Source organism: Octopus sinensis, linkage group LG5 (genome assembly GCF_006345805.1).
Source record: "Octopus sinensis linkage group LG5, ASM634580v1, whole genome shotgun sequence".
Lineage (NCBI taxonomy): Eukaryota > Metazoa > Mollusca > Cephalopoda > Octopoda > Octopodidae > Octopus > Octopus sinensis.
This window is the reverse complement of record NC_043001.1, coordinates 118,631,240-118,647,957: the sequence shown is the minus strand read 5'-3', so window position 1 is coordinate 118,647,957 and position 16,718 is coordinate 118,631,240. Positions and strand designations below refer to the sequence as shown.

The 16,718-nt window shown below is 36.6% G+C and overlaps 1 protein-coding gene across 1 annotated transcript in view; it reads right to left on the bottom strand.

Moving 5' to 3' along the window:
• Positions 1-4,096: 4,096 nt before the first annotated feature.
• LOC115211788 (TNF receptor-associated factor family protein DDB_G0272098) overlaps positions 4,097-16,718 on the bottom strand; it is a 16,519-nt gene continuing 3,897 nt past the window's right edge. Inside the window, exons 2-3 of the mRNA XM_029780477.2 lie at positions 13,350-13,957; positions 4,097-6,865 (exon numbers count right to left, since the gene is read on the bottom strand). Of these exons, the coding sequence (XP_029636337.1) occupies positions 4,212-6,865; positions 13,350-13,857 (3,162 nt within the window). The 5' untranslated portion in view covers positions 13,858-13,957 and the 3' untranslated portion in view covers positions 4,097-4,211. The remainder of the gene's footprint in view (positions 6,866-13,349; positions 13,958-16,718) is intronic.

Below are 16,718 nucleotides of genomic sequence, written 5' to 3'. Positions count from 1 at the left end.
GCCTTAGAAGTTTTGATAAGATTAATGTTTATTTACCCAGCGAAATAGTGTTTGCACATCTATCTTTCTATTTATCTATTATCTCTCTACCTGTTTGTTTATCTGTGTACTTATTCCTTTGTCAACCACTTCATCTGTCTATTTTTCTTGTATTAAAAAGAAAAGTACTTCGTATTGAATGTAGATGTACAAGGGATAGTATTTATACAAGGAAAGTGACCTATGATTACTTACTATCATGGTTTTTGTTTAATCAAAGTCAAATCTGATTGACCAAACATGAAGACATTCCAGCTGTAACCATCCTTTTGGGAGGATATATCAAGAGGTTCGTTCTTTAATGTGTCCTTTCCATTTAGTAAGGCAGTCAGGTGTAATTTGAGGGAAATCAGAGCACTATTTCTAGCAAGTTGAGTGGCTCAGAGAAATTTGTTGTTTAATCCAGGATCAGTCCTGACTGAACAGACCAATGACCAAAGTCATTCCCACCAAGACCATCATGTCTTTTTTAAGAGTTTATAGCTCAACATAACCTAATGTATCTTTTCCATTTTTAAGGCATTAACCCTTTTGTTACTAACCCGGCCAAAACCGGCTCTGGCTCTGTGGTAAAATGTCTTGTTTTCATAAGTTCTGAATTAAAATCTTCCACCAAACCTTAGTCACAATTTATGTTCCAAATACTAACTTAATGATAACTAAGTTATTTTACAAAATTCTTTGTTATATTTAAAATGATTGAAAGAAACACAGAGCATCTCAAAATAAATACAGTAATGAAAGGGTTAAGAGATAATTTTGCTTGTTTCTGACTGATCAAAACGTTTTTAGTAATTCAACACGGATTATGTGGTTGTTTAAACTCAGGTTGTTTAAACTTTTCCTTTTGTATATCTAGGACATGTGTGTGTGTGTGTGTGTTAGTATATTTATCTTGAATGTTTTTGCTTGAGTAATGGTGATGTTTCTGTCCTGCAGCAAGTCAGTTTAAACATACAACTAGTGGGATATAATACTCTACTTTAAAACAAGGATTGGCATTAGGAAGGGCATCCAGTTAGGATATCACCTCAAAAAGTCTCATCCAACCGAAACCAGTATAGAAAAAGCAAACATAAAAGCAATGGTGTTGAAGATAAACTTTGCCAATGTAGATACACTGGTTAAAAAATGGGAAAAATAAGCGTTTCATAAATGTAGTCCCAACAGAAATTTGTTTTGTAGCAACTAACAAACACTCCCTTTTATCATAAATGCTGAAAAGCAGTTATTGGCTCTTAGGGACCCTGTAAATAATAAAGCTAATTGTTCACTAATTATGATATTAAATAAATGTCAACCCAAATTATATCAGTATTTTATATTTAGTAATTGCATCTGACATTCATGTACCAAACCATGAGCAGCAAATGTAATTGAAATAAACAGGAAATAGAGAACAGTATTCTCCTTATCAACACCAGATGGTCAAACAACAAAACTGACCATAACAAGAAAGTAACATTTCAAAAGCAGTATAGCTGAGAAAAGAGCAGAAAGATTGGGTATTTTACCCTTATATGATAGAATAAGTTGTCATCAGACAGCCTCAGGACTTGAACCTGCACATCTCAGATACCAGCTGAGTACTCGACCATTAAGCTAGATTGCCCGCTGACAACAATCCCTGTCCAATTAAACACTAAATACATAGCAATATTTGAAATGCAACAATTCATGTAAACAAGTATTTTTTTGTTTTTTGGAAACATCAAATGTGTATCATACAAACAAAAAAGGAATATCTTAAATGCAGTATAACCATGGAAACAGTTGACAACTTTTTCTATCATATAAGGGTAAAACCCAATCTTTCTGCTTTTTCATGGTTTTACTGTGAAATATTACTTCCTTGTCTGTATGATGTGATACACATTCGACACTCCCAAAAAACAAAAAACGTCTGTTTACAGCGGTGGTGCCCCAGCATGGCCGCGGCCTTTGGGCTAAAACATTTTTAAGGATTTATGTTGACCATAACAAGGTTTTAATACAGAATTTCATTGAGAAGGGATTTTACACAAACCTTAATTTTAACATCTTATTCCATGATTCTTTGCTGCTTTATAAATTTTCTGAGTTGAATCAAAAGTTTATTCATTCTGCCATGTTAGTAGAGTTTGCTCTCGTGTGTTACTGTTTCTGCCATTCACCTATTCTTATACAAATCTTTTGTTACCTTATGTTTGACACACACTACCTTAGTTTTAATTAATTTTGAAAATACCAAAGAATTTAGTAAAATAACAGTCATTAAGCTGGTATTTGGAACACAATGGGAAATTCTAATGGAAGGTTTTAATTTAGATCGCTTTAAAAAGTTTGAATCAAAACCAGGCAGGTTGGTATCAAATGGGTTGATATCAAATGGGTTGGTATCAAATGGGTTGATATCAAATGGGTTGGTATCAAATGGGTTGATATCAAATGGGTTGGTATCAAATGGGTTGATATCAAATGGGTTGGTATCAAATGGGTTGATATCAAGGCTATCCTAAAGACACTCGAGTGGCAGAATCATAAGTGTTGAACAAAATCATTTGCTATATTTAGCTACAGTCTTTGTCATTTTTTGGTTAAAATCCTTGTGAAATCAGCCTTGCCTTTCATCCTTCCAGAGGAAGGTCAATAGTTAAATACTAGGAATTGATTTAATGCATGACTTTACATCAATGTGAGAAATTAACATTATTCTTGAGAACAGTTGATTGGCAGGGTTGTTAGAGCTTAAAGAAACATGCTTTGTGGTATTTAGTTACAGCCTTTTAAATTTTGAGTGCAAATTCTGCCAGTCACCTTTGCCTTTCATCCTTCTAAGTGTTGATAAATTAAAATACCAATGAAGAAATATATAAACTGATTATACCCCTACCTTAAACTTTGAGCCTTTGTGCCTATGTAAGAATCACTTTTAGCTGAATTTTATTCCATCTTTCTATATTCATTTTATCCTCTTCCTAAAAACGTCACATCATTATTAAAAATAAAGCAATAAGGAAAGAGAAAGCAGAGTGAGTAAGCTGGCAGAGAAAAGATGTGATATTCCAAAATTTAATGTGGATATAGTTATAATTCATAAATTATAACCCTCATTGCAAAATTTAAACAAACTGTTATCAATCAGCAACAGGTTTGAAAAGAGGAAATGCTAGTATCAGGGTTTGACCTCCAGATGATCACTAAGGAGACAAGCACTTTGATCAAGAGCCAATTAAGGTACCTCCACATGGTCATTCAATCTGCTAGAAATAGCAGCAACATTTTTTTTCAATTGCACCCAACATTAGATAATGTAGCCATTAACATCATGGCTGGCCTAAAACTAAACAACACTGAATCACTCCACCATCATATCTGAGTCTTGTGTCTCGATATTCTTCCTAAGCAGCAGCATTAATAGAAATATTTAGATTTATTAGTAAACCTGAAAAGACAAGATATGCACACAGCTTGCTAAGGTGAGGAGAAGTCTATAATGACAAGAAAACATTTAACCCTTTTGATACCGACCCTGCTTGATACCTTTGGTTTCCTAATACAAAACATCTCATTATCAAATATTCATATCTAAATTAAAATCTTCTATAATGATTTAAGGGACTTTTTTTATGTTCCACACACAAGATTAGTAATATGAAAGTTAATTAGTAATATCTTCCAAATATTTCTTGTTTTGCAAGGATTTTGATCTAAAACCAAAAGTTGAAACCAATATTATTATATTATGGAAAAGTCATATTATTAATGCTTTTAATTACACTCGTTGTTTATATTCTTTCTCTTTTACCCCAAGTTTTTCACTATACCATCTTTGTGGCTTTTTCGATGGATATAGATTTCCAAAGGATTTTACACCTCTATATTCCAAATTAACTGAAACCTACAAATAGTGTATTTCATAATATATATAGTCTCAAACGAGTTTTAAAAACAATAAAAATGATTAACTTTTTGCTCTTTACAAAAAAAGAGGGCAAAAAAATCAACACATTACAAATCATGAAATTAAACAAAGGAAATTAAAAAAGAATTTACTTTTAATTAGAAATAGTCAAAATCAAAAATGGGTAGTTGATTTTTATTAATTATATAAAAGTTAAATATGGAAGGAAGAGATTTAAAAAACTTTTCATTTTAAATTGATGATTTTTTTTTTCCTGAAAAATTTAATTTTAGTCCATACCAACTGACCAACTCTCATCCGTTTCATCAGAATTATATTCATCTAATAATTGAGAAATAGTTTTTGGTATTAATACTTCATAACTACTGTCAGATTCTGGAACCTCAGAATCAGAGCAGCTCTCTGATGGTTCATAACTAGCATTGTCTGAATCTGTTTGGTCAAGAGTGTGCTCAGATCTGTGGGAATGTAATTGATCTGGCAGTGGCAGGCCAAAGAGCACAGTACCATCAGTAGAGTTCACATTAGGCAATGATCTATCTTCTAATTGGTTAATTTGGACATTAGTCTGTGTAGTCATTTGTCTTTCACAAGCAGCAGCAGTTTTTTTTGTATTGCATCTTGTTCTGTTGTTGTTACAAGGTTCTGTTCCTCGCCAACTAGAGTGAAGTGTAGTGTAACGAGAACTCGGTCGACATGATGACATAACAGCAGTGTTTGAAGGAGCAGAAATATTTGCACTGGAAGCAGCAGTGCTAGTGGTAGTTTGTGAAGCATGCTGCCGATTGGGAAAATGATGTTTAAGATGTTGATTGGAAGTGTTCTGTTCATTTTTTAGAGACTTAACACGATTTCGTATGGTAGTTGTAAAGGTGGATTGGGGATAAAAGTTTGAGTGATCACGCCCACGGCGGACTTTTGAAGGAAAGCTATTAGCAGAAGGTGATGAATTTTGCCTTTTCCTGCGTTGGTTGTATCGTGATGTGTTTTGAGAAGAAGGATATTGAAGAGTAGTATCTGCCTGGACAACTCTCTCACTAATTACTTTTACATCATCTGAATTGCAAGTGTTCATGTCATGCAGGGGTACACACACTGTTCGGGTGGTCAGGGTTGATTTTTGAATATTTCCTGAATCCGAGGATGAAACCCGTATGAAATCTAATGTAGGTTCAATTTTTATAGATACACCCGGAGTTTGACGAGTAGACTCAGTGTTACCTGACACCACATGCTGACTGAACCGCATGGAGTCTTTATTGGACTGAAGTAAGCGTAAGACATGGTGTTGACTGGGGACAGCAAGTGGTTCAGAGTTGAAGTCATAGTAACGGTGTCTTTGCTGATAAAGTGACACCTGGGATGAAACTCGGTTCACGGGTCTTTCATTAGGGGCAGACAATTTATTATCAGAAGAGTAAACATGTGTTATACTAACTTCATTGATGTCTAGGTTTGAATTGTTTGTGGTAGAAACTCTCACAGTACTGGAATCTTCAGGCTGATCAAACAGACACACATTTGCTGGACTGGATGTTTCTTCATCATTTTCCTCACGTATTGAATTCTGGTTTTCCAAGAAAGTAAGTTGATAAACCGAATTATTTCTGTCATCGTCGTCGTCGTCGTCATCCTCATCATCATCATCATCATCCCCCTCGTCCTCATCATCACTCATAGTCCTACTGTCGTCTGAATGAGGATTATCACAATGAGACTCTAACGGCACGGCGAATCTGACTTCGTTCTCAGATACCAGTTCAATATCATGATTGACTTCATCATCATCACTGTAATCTGAAAATAAGACATACATATCACTATCAGACTCGTGTTGTGGTGACGATGAGACCAAAGGGGAAAACTGTACAGATGTTACAGAAGGCGATGAAAGATAATTAGATGAGAGATAGTTTTCCTCTGAGTGATGTGTGTATGAATCTCCATCAGTGGCATTTACACTGACATTATCAAACTCAACCCCATTCTCTGGTGTGCGAACTTCATTACCTCTGTCAGATGATTGTGGATAGTATGTGTCAATCCAATATTCTGGATCAAAAAAATTTTCTGGTTGAGATGTAGCATCATTTGCAGTGGATTCCAGTGGGACATTAGTAACAAGAGAGGAATGCATTGAAGAAGAAACATCACTAGTGACTTCCTCCTCATCTACATACCAATCAAACAGATCATCATCATCACTTGCATTATTGTAGTTAAAACCAGCAGAAGAATTATTCCCTTCTTCAGAATCTGCCACATAGGAAACCTCAAGCTCTCTATCTGTTGCTGTATAGTCTTCAGGACCAGTTGTAGCACTTCCAGTCTCTCCAGAATATATCTGAACTGAGTTGGATAACACTGACTCAGCATTGGCACTAGGATCTTGGTCAGGATTACCATTAGACAGATAGGTCTCAGACGACTGAGAAAACCTTGTACTACTAAATCGTCTCGACTCACTGCTATTATTGCCACGTAGGTCAGGTTCTACTGAAGTGGCTGCTACATTTTGTCTGCTTTCAGTTGTATCTTCTGAGTTTTGTGTTGGCTCAGCAGTGGCTGCTGCAATAGTTGTAGATGTAGAGCCAGAATTTATTACAGGACTGGTTTCACCTTGGAGTTGGTTGATCTCATCTGTAATCTGATCGATAGCATCAGTGTAAAATTCAAGATAATTACACATGACTAACAACTTAGTGACCGAATTATCGGCTGTTCTTCGAAGGACGTTAATTGAAGTGTTATCTTCTTCATCTTCATAAGAAGACGAAAATAAATTAGATACACCTTCAACAGAATGAGGACTTGTGTCATCAAAGTTCCGAAGTAAGTTCTCCACTTTTCTTTTCAAAGTATCATTCAGTGTAATAAATTCTTTTATTTTCTTCAAATATTCTTCAATTAATTTCTGTTGTTCTGAAAAAAAAAAAAAAATTAAAAACAATTTAGATATATATATATATGTGGAAATACTTTCCAGATAAGAGATTTTAGGATAAATTTTTCAAATTGTTGAAAGATAAACTAGACATGTTCAGAAAAGAAGAACAATAGCAGTGGGGTTAAAACAATGATACACAACATGGTGCAAGGGGATCATCAGTGGTCCATGGCAAAGTTCAAAAGATGAAAGGAGTTATGAAATGTTTTTACAAAAGATAATCTTAAATCAAAATCAATTAATTTACATGTAACTTATGAAATTAGGTGCAGCCATGGAGATCTGGCTAAGAAGTTTGCTTTGCAACTCTGTGGCATTAAGTTCAATCTGACTGCATAGAAACTGAATGGAAGCCTGTCATACAAACATACACACACACACACACACAAACATATACATACATATATATACTCTGTGTGTGTGTGTGTATATATGTATATATATATATATATATAATGATGTGTGTGTATGTGTGTATATATATATATATATATATATATATATATAATAATTATTTGAGGGAATATAAATCCAAACTTACAGAGAAAATTGATAAGTGTTTTTTTCTAATTTATATATATATATATATATATATATATATACACGGTGTGTGTGTATGTATGTATCTATATATATAATCGTCATGTATTGTTTATATTGTGTGTCCTATAGTCCTGTGGTTTTCAAGTTTAGGAATAAAGTAATCCCTTACTTGAAAAACTGATAGGTGTCGGCAATAAGAAAAGTATCCAGCTGTAAAATACTGCTCTAAATAGTATCGGTCCAACCCAAGCCAGCATGGCATAAAAACTGAAGTAAAACAAATGATGCATGATTAATTTCTTAATTACAAATATTTATGCCCTATCATATTGTTACATAATGCAATTGAAAGTAAATTTATATTTGGTAAACCAAGAAGTTTTCCTTAAGAATTTTGTGGACCACCTTCGCATAAAGTCTGTGCACGATGAGGTTATGATACAGAGTTACCGATTACACAGTGCAGGCATGACTGTGTGGTTAAGAAGTTTGTGGTTTTGATGTCATTTCTCACTGTGCAGCACCTTAGGAAGTGTCTGCTACTGCAGCCCAGCCAATACCTTGTGAGTGAATTTGGTAGATAAAAACTGTACAAAGCTCATCGCAGATGCATGAGAGAGAGAGAGAGACAGACAGACAGATAGAGACAGAGAGAGAGCGTGCGTGTGTGAATGGTTACATTCTACATACTTTGCATGAAAAGCTGCTGAGCTACAAAAGTGGTGAAATTTGTTGTCTTTCTCCACCAATAAATCATTCACTGGCACTGCACATTAGAAAACTTGTGGAATGGGAGATCCCTTACTTGAAAAATAGATAGAGACAGGAAAGGCATTAAGCTGTAAAACAATGTCTCAATAATATAGAATTCACCTAACCCATACTAGCATAGGAAGACTGACATAAAACGAACGAATCATAATTTCTAAGCTCACCACTTCCATAATATGTAGTGACCCAAAGTAAGTTACATAACACTGTCTACTCTAGTTTAAATTCCACTTGCATTTCATGATTGAGTGGCAAGCTGTAAAAAAAGGTAACCATGTGTAAAAATGATTACTCTAAACAGAATAGAGGTAATCAATGAGACTGCTAGAGAGAGCAGCCAAATCTCCCACACCTTAAAAAACAAAAAGAATATAGCAGATAATATAGTCCTACACACAACATGCCAGCCTTGTTGGTATGGTAAAATTGGTAAAGGTATATGTATGATATGAATGAGTTAGTAGTCATTTTGATGGAAAGAAAGAAAAATAGATGTTTCAAGTATTAACAAAAGTTACTATATATCATTTTTAAGAATGATTACACTAGTAACAATAAGAATTATAAAGACTAAATGTGGGGCCATCTGGAATTCCACATTTTATACATTTTCTTACTCCTATATTGATGCACAAATTTACAAATCTTCATAAAATTGTTTCATTGTCTATACTTATATCCTCAAACAATAAAGTCCTTTTCTTTCAGGTGTAGCAACTTTGTTTCAAAATGAGGCAAAGAAAATTGTACCTTTATAATTTCAGATATTTTCCTGAAATTATGAGCTTCCTTACACTGATGTAAAAACATCAAAGAGTGAAGTTACCAGGATAAGTCTGTAACAGCAGCAGTAGTCAAACTTTACCATTGTAGCAATACACTCAATTCTGTTGGCTCTCCTTTCTCCCATTTCCCATCCTCATTATTCTCTAATCCTTTCACATTGCTGCTTCAAATCTTTGATTTCATTTTATAGTTAAGATGGTTTAAAAGTGAAGTAACAATAAAATTTGTAGTGCAAAAAAGAAATCTTTGAGTTAATCTTTTAATGAATCAAGCTTACACCATAACTACACCATGAAGTTACTTTTGAAAGTGCAAGGAAGGAATATAGGTAGGAACAAGAACACCATATATAAATCACACCCTATAAATTTATGGAATGTATATACTAGAAATGAGTTTTCAACAAAGTAAAAATGTTATTACTAATCACCATCATCACCATTTAACATCTGCTTTCCATGCTGGTATGGGTTGGACAGTTTGATAGGAGCTGATAAGCTAGAGGAGCTCACCAGGCTCCTTTGTCTGCTTTGGCATGGTTTCTGCAACTGAATGCCCTTCCCAACGCCAACCACTTTACAGAATGTACTGGGTGCTTTGATGTGGCACCAGTCTCAGTAGGACATAGTGATGAGAAACGGTCCTCAGCTGAGCCTCACAGAGGAGATAAGAAGAGACCGAGACAACTGGCAATTTGCTGGGCTTGAGAAGACACACCAAGCTAAATCAAATTGTGACCATACAGGCAGGTCCTTTACAGCCATGCCCACCACACATACACAATCTGTCTCCTGTCAAGACTCCTCCAAAACCAATCTTCCCAACACCTCTTTCCCCTACCCATGATCACCACCTGCTGCAGACCCCTCCACTCTCCCTCACATATCTACTACCCCCACCAGTCACTCCAATTTCTCACCATCACTTGCTACAATCACATCTTCTCCATTCCTAAGCATCTCCCCTTAGACTCTTATGAAACAATACCCCTCTATCTCCTTTGTACCACTTACATCCACCCCCACTGTATCTTGTATGTCCCCCCCCCCAATACATCTCCAACACCATCTATTTCTCTCTCTCCCTCACTCCGTTTGTCTCTATCTTTCTCCCTATCTCACTTTCCTATCCTTTCTTTTCCTATATAGCCAAATATCTCCTCTATAGTAAGACACTTATCTCTATCCCTTTATTATGCTTTAACCTCTCAACAGTTACAAAGCCACCTCCCTCTCTCCCTCCCTCTCTCTCTCTCTCCCAGCCAAGGGGCCTTTGTCTTACAAGTCTGTCTGTCTGTCTGTCTATTTGTCAGTCTGTCTATCTATATTACTGTATCCACATCAGAAGTTGTTATACACAACTGGTCACAATGTGTTCCTTGCATCATTGTAGCTTTCAAATGTTGCCACCCAGCTGGCTATGTGACCAGGCCAACAGAATGTCAGTCCATTACGGAGTTATCCATTTATAGCTGAATGGACCGGAGCAACATGAAATCAAGTGTTTTTGGTCAAGAACATAACACAACCTGGTTTGGGAATTGAAAACACTATCTTGCCATCATGAGTGCAGCACACTAAATCACTAGGCCACCACACCTTAACATATCTATATCTACATCAATATATATATATATATATATATATATATATATATAAATCACCATCATTGTTTTATGTCCATTTTCCAGGTTGATATGGGCTGGATGGTTTGAAAGGAGCTGGCCAGCTGGAGAGCTGTCCGGGTTCCATTTGTCTGTTTTGGCATGGTTTCTACAGCTGGATGCCCTTCCTAATGAATGTACTGGGTGCTTTTAATGTGGTACTAGCCCAAGGATTTTACATGGCACCAGCACAGGTACTTTTACATGGCGCTGATGCAAAGGCTTTTACATGGCACCAGCACCCACAAACCTGCAAGACTAGAATCACTCAACTGAGAGAAAGATGTAGAAGACATGCCTGTATGCATGGATGGCCACGATTTTACTTAGCTAGACATCTCATCTGAAGCACAGCAAACTACCAGAAGTCTCGGTCTCTTGTGATCTCTGTGAGGCCCAATGTCTGAAGATTCTTTCTCACCACTTCACCCCATGACTTCCTAGTCTACCCATTCCACAGGTTCCCTCCACAATTAGAGAATGACAGTTTTGATATATATATAAGGATATATATATATATATATATAATGTACATATAAAGATTTCTGTCAGAAGTGGGACACGAACCCACGCCCACGTTCGTGGACCAGAATACTCTACGTCCTGGTGCATTAGACCGCTCGGCCATCCTGACAGCTACATATATAATGTACATATATATATATATAGCTGGCCGTTTGCCAGCTCTGTCTGGCAACCGTGTCGGTGGCACGTAAAAGCACCATCCGTTCGCATCCGTTGCCAGCCTCGGCTGGCCCCCGTGCCGGTGACACGTAAAAGCACCGTCCGTTCGTGGCCGGTTGCCAGCTCTGTCTGGCCCCGTGTCGGTGGCACATAAAAGCACCATCCGTTCGTGTCCGTTGCCAGCATCGCCTGGCTCCGTGCCGGTGACACGTAAAAGCACCATCCGTTCGCCAGCTCTGTCTGGCACCTGTGCAGGTGGCACGTAAAAAACACCCACTACACTCGCGGAGTGGTTGGCGTTAGGAAGGGCATCCAGCCGTAGAAACACTGCCAGATCTGACTGGGCCTGACGAAGCCTTCCAGCTTCACAGACCCCAGTTGACCCGTCCAACCCATGCTAGCATGGAAAGCGGACGCTAAACGATGATGATGATGATGATGATGATCTTGCAATCATGAGTGCAGCACACTAAATCACTAGGCCACCACACCTTAACATATCTATATCTACATCAATATATATATATATATAAATCACCATCATTGTTTAATGTCCATTTTCCAGGTTGACATGAGCTGAATGGTTTGAAAGGAGCTGGCAAGCTGGAGAGCTGTCCGGGTTCCATTTGTCTGTTTTGGCATGGTTTCTACAGCTGGATGCCCTTCCTAATGAATGTACTGGGTGCTTTTAATGTGGTACTAGCCCAAGGATTTTACATGGCACCAGCACAGGTACTTTTACATGGCTCTGATGCAAAGGCTTTTACATGGCACCAGCACCCACAAACCTGCAAGACTAGAATCACTCAACTGAGAGAAAGATGTAGAAGACATGCCTGTATGCATGGATGGCCACGATTTTACCTAGCTAGACATCTCATCTGAAGCACATCAAACTACCAGAAGTCTCGGTCTCTTGTGATCTCCGTGAGGCCCAATGTCTGAAGATTCTTTCTCACCACTTCACCCCATGACTTCCTAGTCTACCCATTCCACAGGTTCCCTCCACAATTAGAGAATGACTGTTTTGATATATATATAATGATATATATATATATATATAATGTACATATAAAGATTTCTGTCAGAAGTGGGACACGAACCCATGCCCACGTTCGTGGACCAGAATACTCTACGTCCTGGTGCCTTAGACCGCTCAGCCATCCTGACAGCTACATATATAATGTACATATATATATATATATATATATATATGAATATATATATATGATTATATATATATGTATATATCATCATCATCATCATCATCATTTAGCGTCCGCTTTCCATGCTAGCATATATGTATGATTATATATAAATATGATATGTATCACTGGAGTCAATGTAATTGACTTACACCCTCTCTTGAAATTACTGGCCTTGAGCCAAAATTTTAAACCAATAATAGACGGATGAAGAGTGAAGAAGTTTCCAATACAAATTTGAACTCAGAACACAATGGGACAAATCTAAGTCCTATACGTAATTCACTCAAGCATTCTACTACTTTTGTCAACTTATTCCTTCTCATTATTATTTTGCATACATCCCCCCCCCACATGTTGGCATGAGTCAGACATATCTGCTCCAGCACAGAGTCTTGCTACTTGTCAACTCCTTCATAAATTTCCTGAAAACATCCTTTATGAGCATCCTGAGATTAGCTTTCACTACTTTTCTCTCTCCACAGGCTCCTTCTACTCCTTAATTAAATACATCTTTATAAGTTACGGCTGTTTTACATTAATTTTTCCATGTTAGCATTGATGAGGTTTGTATTTTATTGGACACATTTATTTTCAAAGCAGGATGCCATTCCTACAGCTAACTAGAAAGTAGGAGCAGAATCTGTGTTGCCTGATAGACAAACTAAAGATATGAGAACCACAAAAAGGTGCTTTAAAGTAGGTTCAGACACATGAGCATGAAATTGGTGGCACATACTTTGATTTTATATTTTGGAAAAATGAGGAAAAAAAGAAAAAAAGAAAAAATTTTAAAAACCCACTTACTTTCTGATTTTTTCTTTAAAGAAGAAAGGCAGTCATGGACAGGTACTTCATTAATTGGGATTTTTAAATAACAACCTCTGTTGCAGGTTACCTCCCGGAAAGTGCACAGTTCATTCATATGTTTGGAAAGGTCCTTATGTAATACAGTTGAATTGCAACCGGGGTAGGGACACTGCAATAGTTTGAAGTCACACTTCTGAATGTGCGCATCATACATCTCCAGTATAATTTTCTCATCACAGCCATTATTACGGAAGTCACAGTACATGGCCAATTTATTGATCATGTTTTGAACAAGGGGCAGCACATTCTGAAGGTCATGCTTACTCAACCACGTACGACATGTTGGACAACTGTTGTGATCCTCCAGCCACTGCTCTATGCACACTTTACAGAAGACATGGCGACATGGGCTTTCTTTTGCATTGTCGAGTACACACTGGCAGATACAGCAAATCAGTTCAGGGTCTGGGGGTGGATGGAACTTCTCTACATCATAGCGAGACATTTTTAGTAGAGAAGAACAGCACCTCCGAGCACAAAGTAGTACACTTGTGAATAAATTTGAAATAAATGTTATCTAGTATTGTTTATTGTTTAGCATTGAGCTGAAAAAGAAATAAAAAACAAAAGATAAATCAAAGATTTGTAGTGGCACTGAAAGAAAAGTCAATATAATTTCTTACATAGGCACAAGGCCAGAAATCAAGCAAGTTTGCATCAACCCCCCATGTCTAGTCTGGTACTTAAAGAGAAACGGCAAAGTTAACGTCAGCAGGATTTGAACTCAGAATGCAAAGAGCTAGAACAAATACTACTAAGTATTTTGTTTGATGGTCAAAACAATTCTGTCAATAATAATGTTTTTTAACACAGCCACAAGGTTTCAAATTTGGGGATAGGAGTTAATCGATTAAATTGACCCCAGTACTTGACTGGTACTTTATTCTATTGACCCCAGAAGTAAGAAAAGCAAAGTTGGCCTTTGTGAGATTTTGGCATCAAAATATAAAGAGCCTGAACAAATGCCTTGTGACATTTTGTCTAATACTGTAAAAGTTTTATCAGTGGACCACTCTAAAGCTAATCCTCTCTCTTAATAATAACCAAGTCAAATTTACAGAGATGGGAATTGGTGCTAATAAGTTTAAGATCAGCCCTGATTAAACAAACCTATGATCAAATGCATTCTAGCCATAACCAGCCAGGCTGTTTGCATTTTCATGGTCTATTTCAGTAATTATCCACAGTTTAATAACTTTAGAAGCAAAAAAAAATTTCCTTTGATATTTACCCCCCGTCTATTACAGAATATATTCCATATGAACTACTGAAGGAGCCTTTATACAACTGCTCCACTTCCTAAACATAACAGCCAAATTTCCCTCAAATTACATTTAACCATCATAAAAGAATGTATGAAGACATTAGATATTTGTAGCCTTGCATTCAATGTCTTGAAAAAGAGATGGAATGGCCATGATGAGAAAAGGTCTGTTTGGTCAGGACTTATCTGAGGCTAAAAACGAGAATAATGGTATTAGAAACACTATTAACAATAATTCAGGGAGGAAGATTTATGCTAGAAATAGCAGGTAAATCTTCCTCAAATTACACCTATTATCTTTAAAATGCAATAAAAGAATACATTGGATAATGTAGTATTAAACAATGTTTCAATAATAAAAGACAAGAGGATCTTATTAGAGCTTGCCTGAGACTAAAGAACAATCAAGATTAAGCATTCTGATCATAGTGCAATACAAAAGGTGAATTTGAATCAATAAATGTCACATTGCCTGTATCTCTTTCTCAGAGGCTAGGACAATGCAAATGCAAATGTAAACAATGAGGAAGACACAAATATTTTGTTACTTTGAAATGTTGGGCCAAAGTTCCCCACAAAGCTTACTGTTTTTTTAGCTATATTGTCAGAATCCAACAGAGATTCCATTCATAACATCCCATCTTTTTCATGGTATTTAGAGCACTTAAAATAAAATAGCAGTCAATTACTACGGTCAGTTTATGTTCCTACAATGATTCCTATATTTAAATGAAATTCTAACAAAGATTTCATTGTAATCAAATATAAATTACCATTTCTTTTTTTCAGACAAAAAATTAATTTGAAAAAGGTTTGGCTATTATTTCTAGCAGTTTGTGTAACCATACAGAGGTACACTTTTTGGTTTGTCTCATGGCAGTTGTTGTTGTTGTTTAACCCCTGTGTCAACTCTAATCAAGCGGATCTATGATCAAAGATGTTCTAGTTGTGACCATGTTCTTTTGTAAATGAGGGACTATGAAGTGCATTCCATAAGTTTTCAGACACTTTCAGGAGAAACATTTATCAATTTCAAAATAGTACAAAACTCTAATCTTCTTCAAAGTCGGATCCTCTGACTTCAATTCACTTGTTGTAGCACTCCAGCCACTTTGTGAAGCCCCCCCCCCCATTGAAGTACTCCAAAGTGAAGGTGTCCTTCAACTTCAAAGTAGACTACTTGTGTGGTTCTCCTTCAGCTTGGGATACAAGCAAAAGTCACAGGAAGTAAGGTCTGGACTATAAGGAGGGTAAGGGACAGTTTTGACACTCATCTCTGTCAAATAGATGGTTGCTAGGATGCTAATCACTGAGCACCTTGGGAACAAAATTTGCACAAATTTGGCGCAAGTTCACATCATCGTGAATAGTTGTGTGTATAGTTGCTACACCAACTCCAAATTGGATGTTTATCGTCTTTATAGACACACAATGTCATCCAGAAAATTACCAATTTTCTCAACCAGCACTGATGTTCCTCTCCCTTTCACACTTACTCTCTGCTATCCTTGAACTTCTTATGCTAGCAAAAAAGTTGATCCACAAATAGGCTGGAGCATTTCATAAATATATGTAAAGATTTTGCCCAGTCTAATACAAAACTTTATTGCATAACAAGCTCCCAAATGTCCTGACTGCATTCTGCACATTATAGTCAGCTGTGACGAGCAGTGCTTAGTATGATGTGTTCAAAATGCTGTTACAGCCATCTCATTCAATCTGGAATAACAAAAGTTGACATGTCAGCTATCAGACATGTAATGATAAACGAAATAAAGATATGCTAACTTCTAAAATTGCAGTAATCTAGAACAGTTATAACTGCTTCTGCTAAAAGAAGCCTCAAAAACTTCAGGAATGCTCCTCGTAGATTTTGCTTAATGCATCTTTTCTTTTTTTTAAAAGGTGAAATGTGAGTTGAGGAAGACTTAGCTGCTATTTCTAGCATTTTGAGCGACCACGTAAAGGTCCAGTTGTTGGTCTTGTACGTCAAACAAATCACGAAGGGAGATAACAATGTTTCGTTGCCTTTTTCCTTCAAC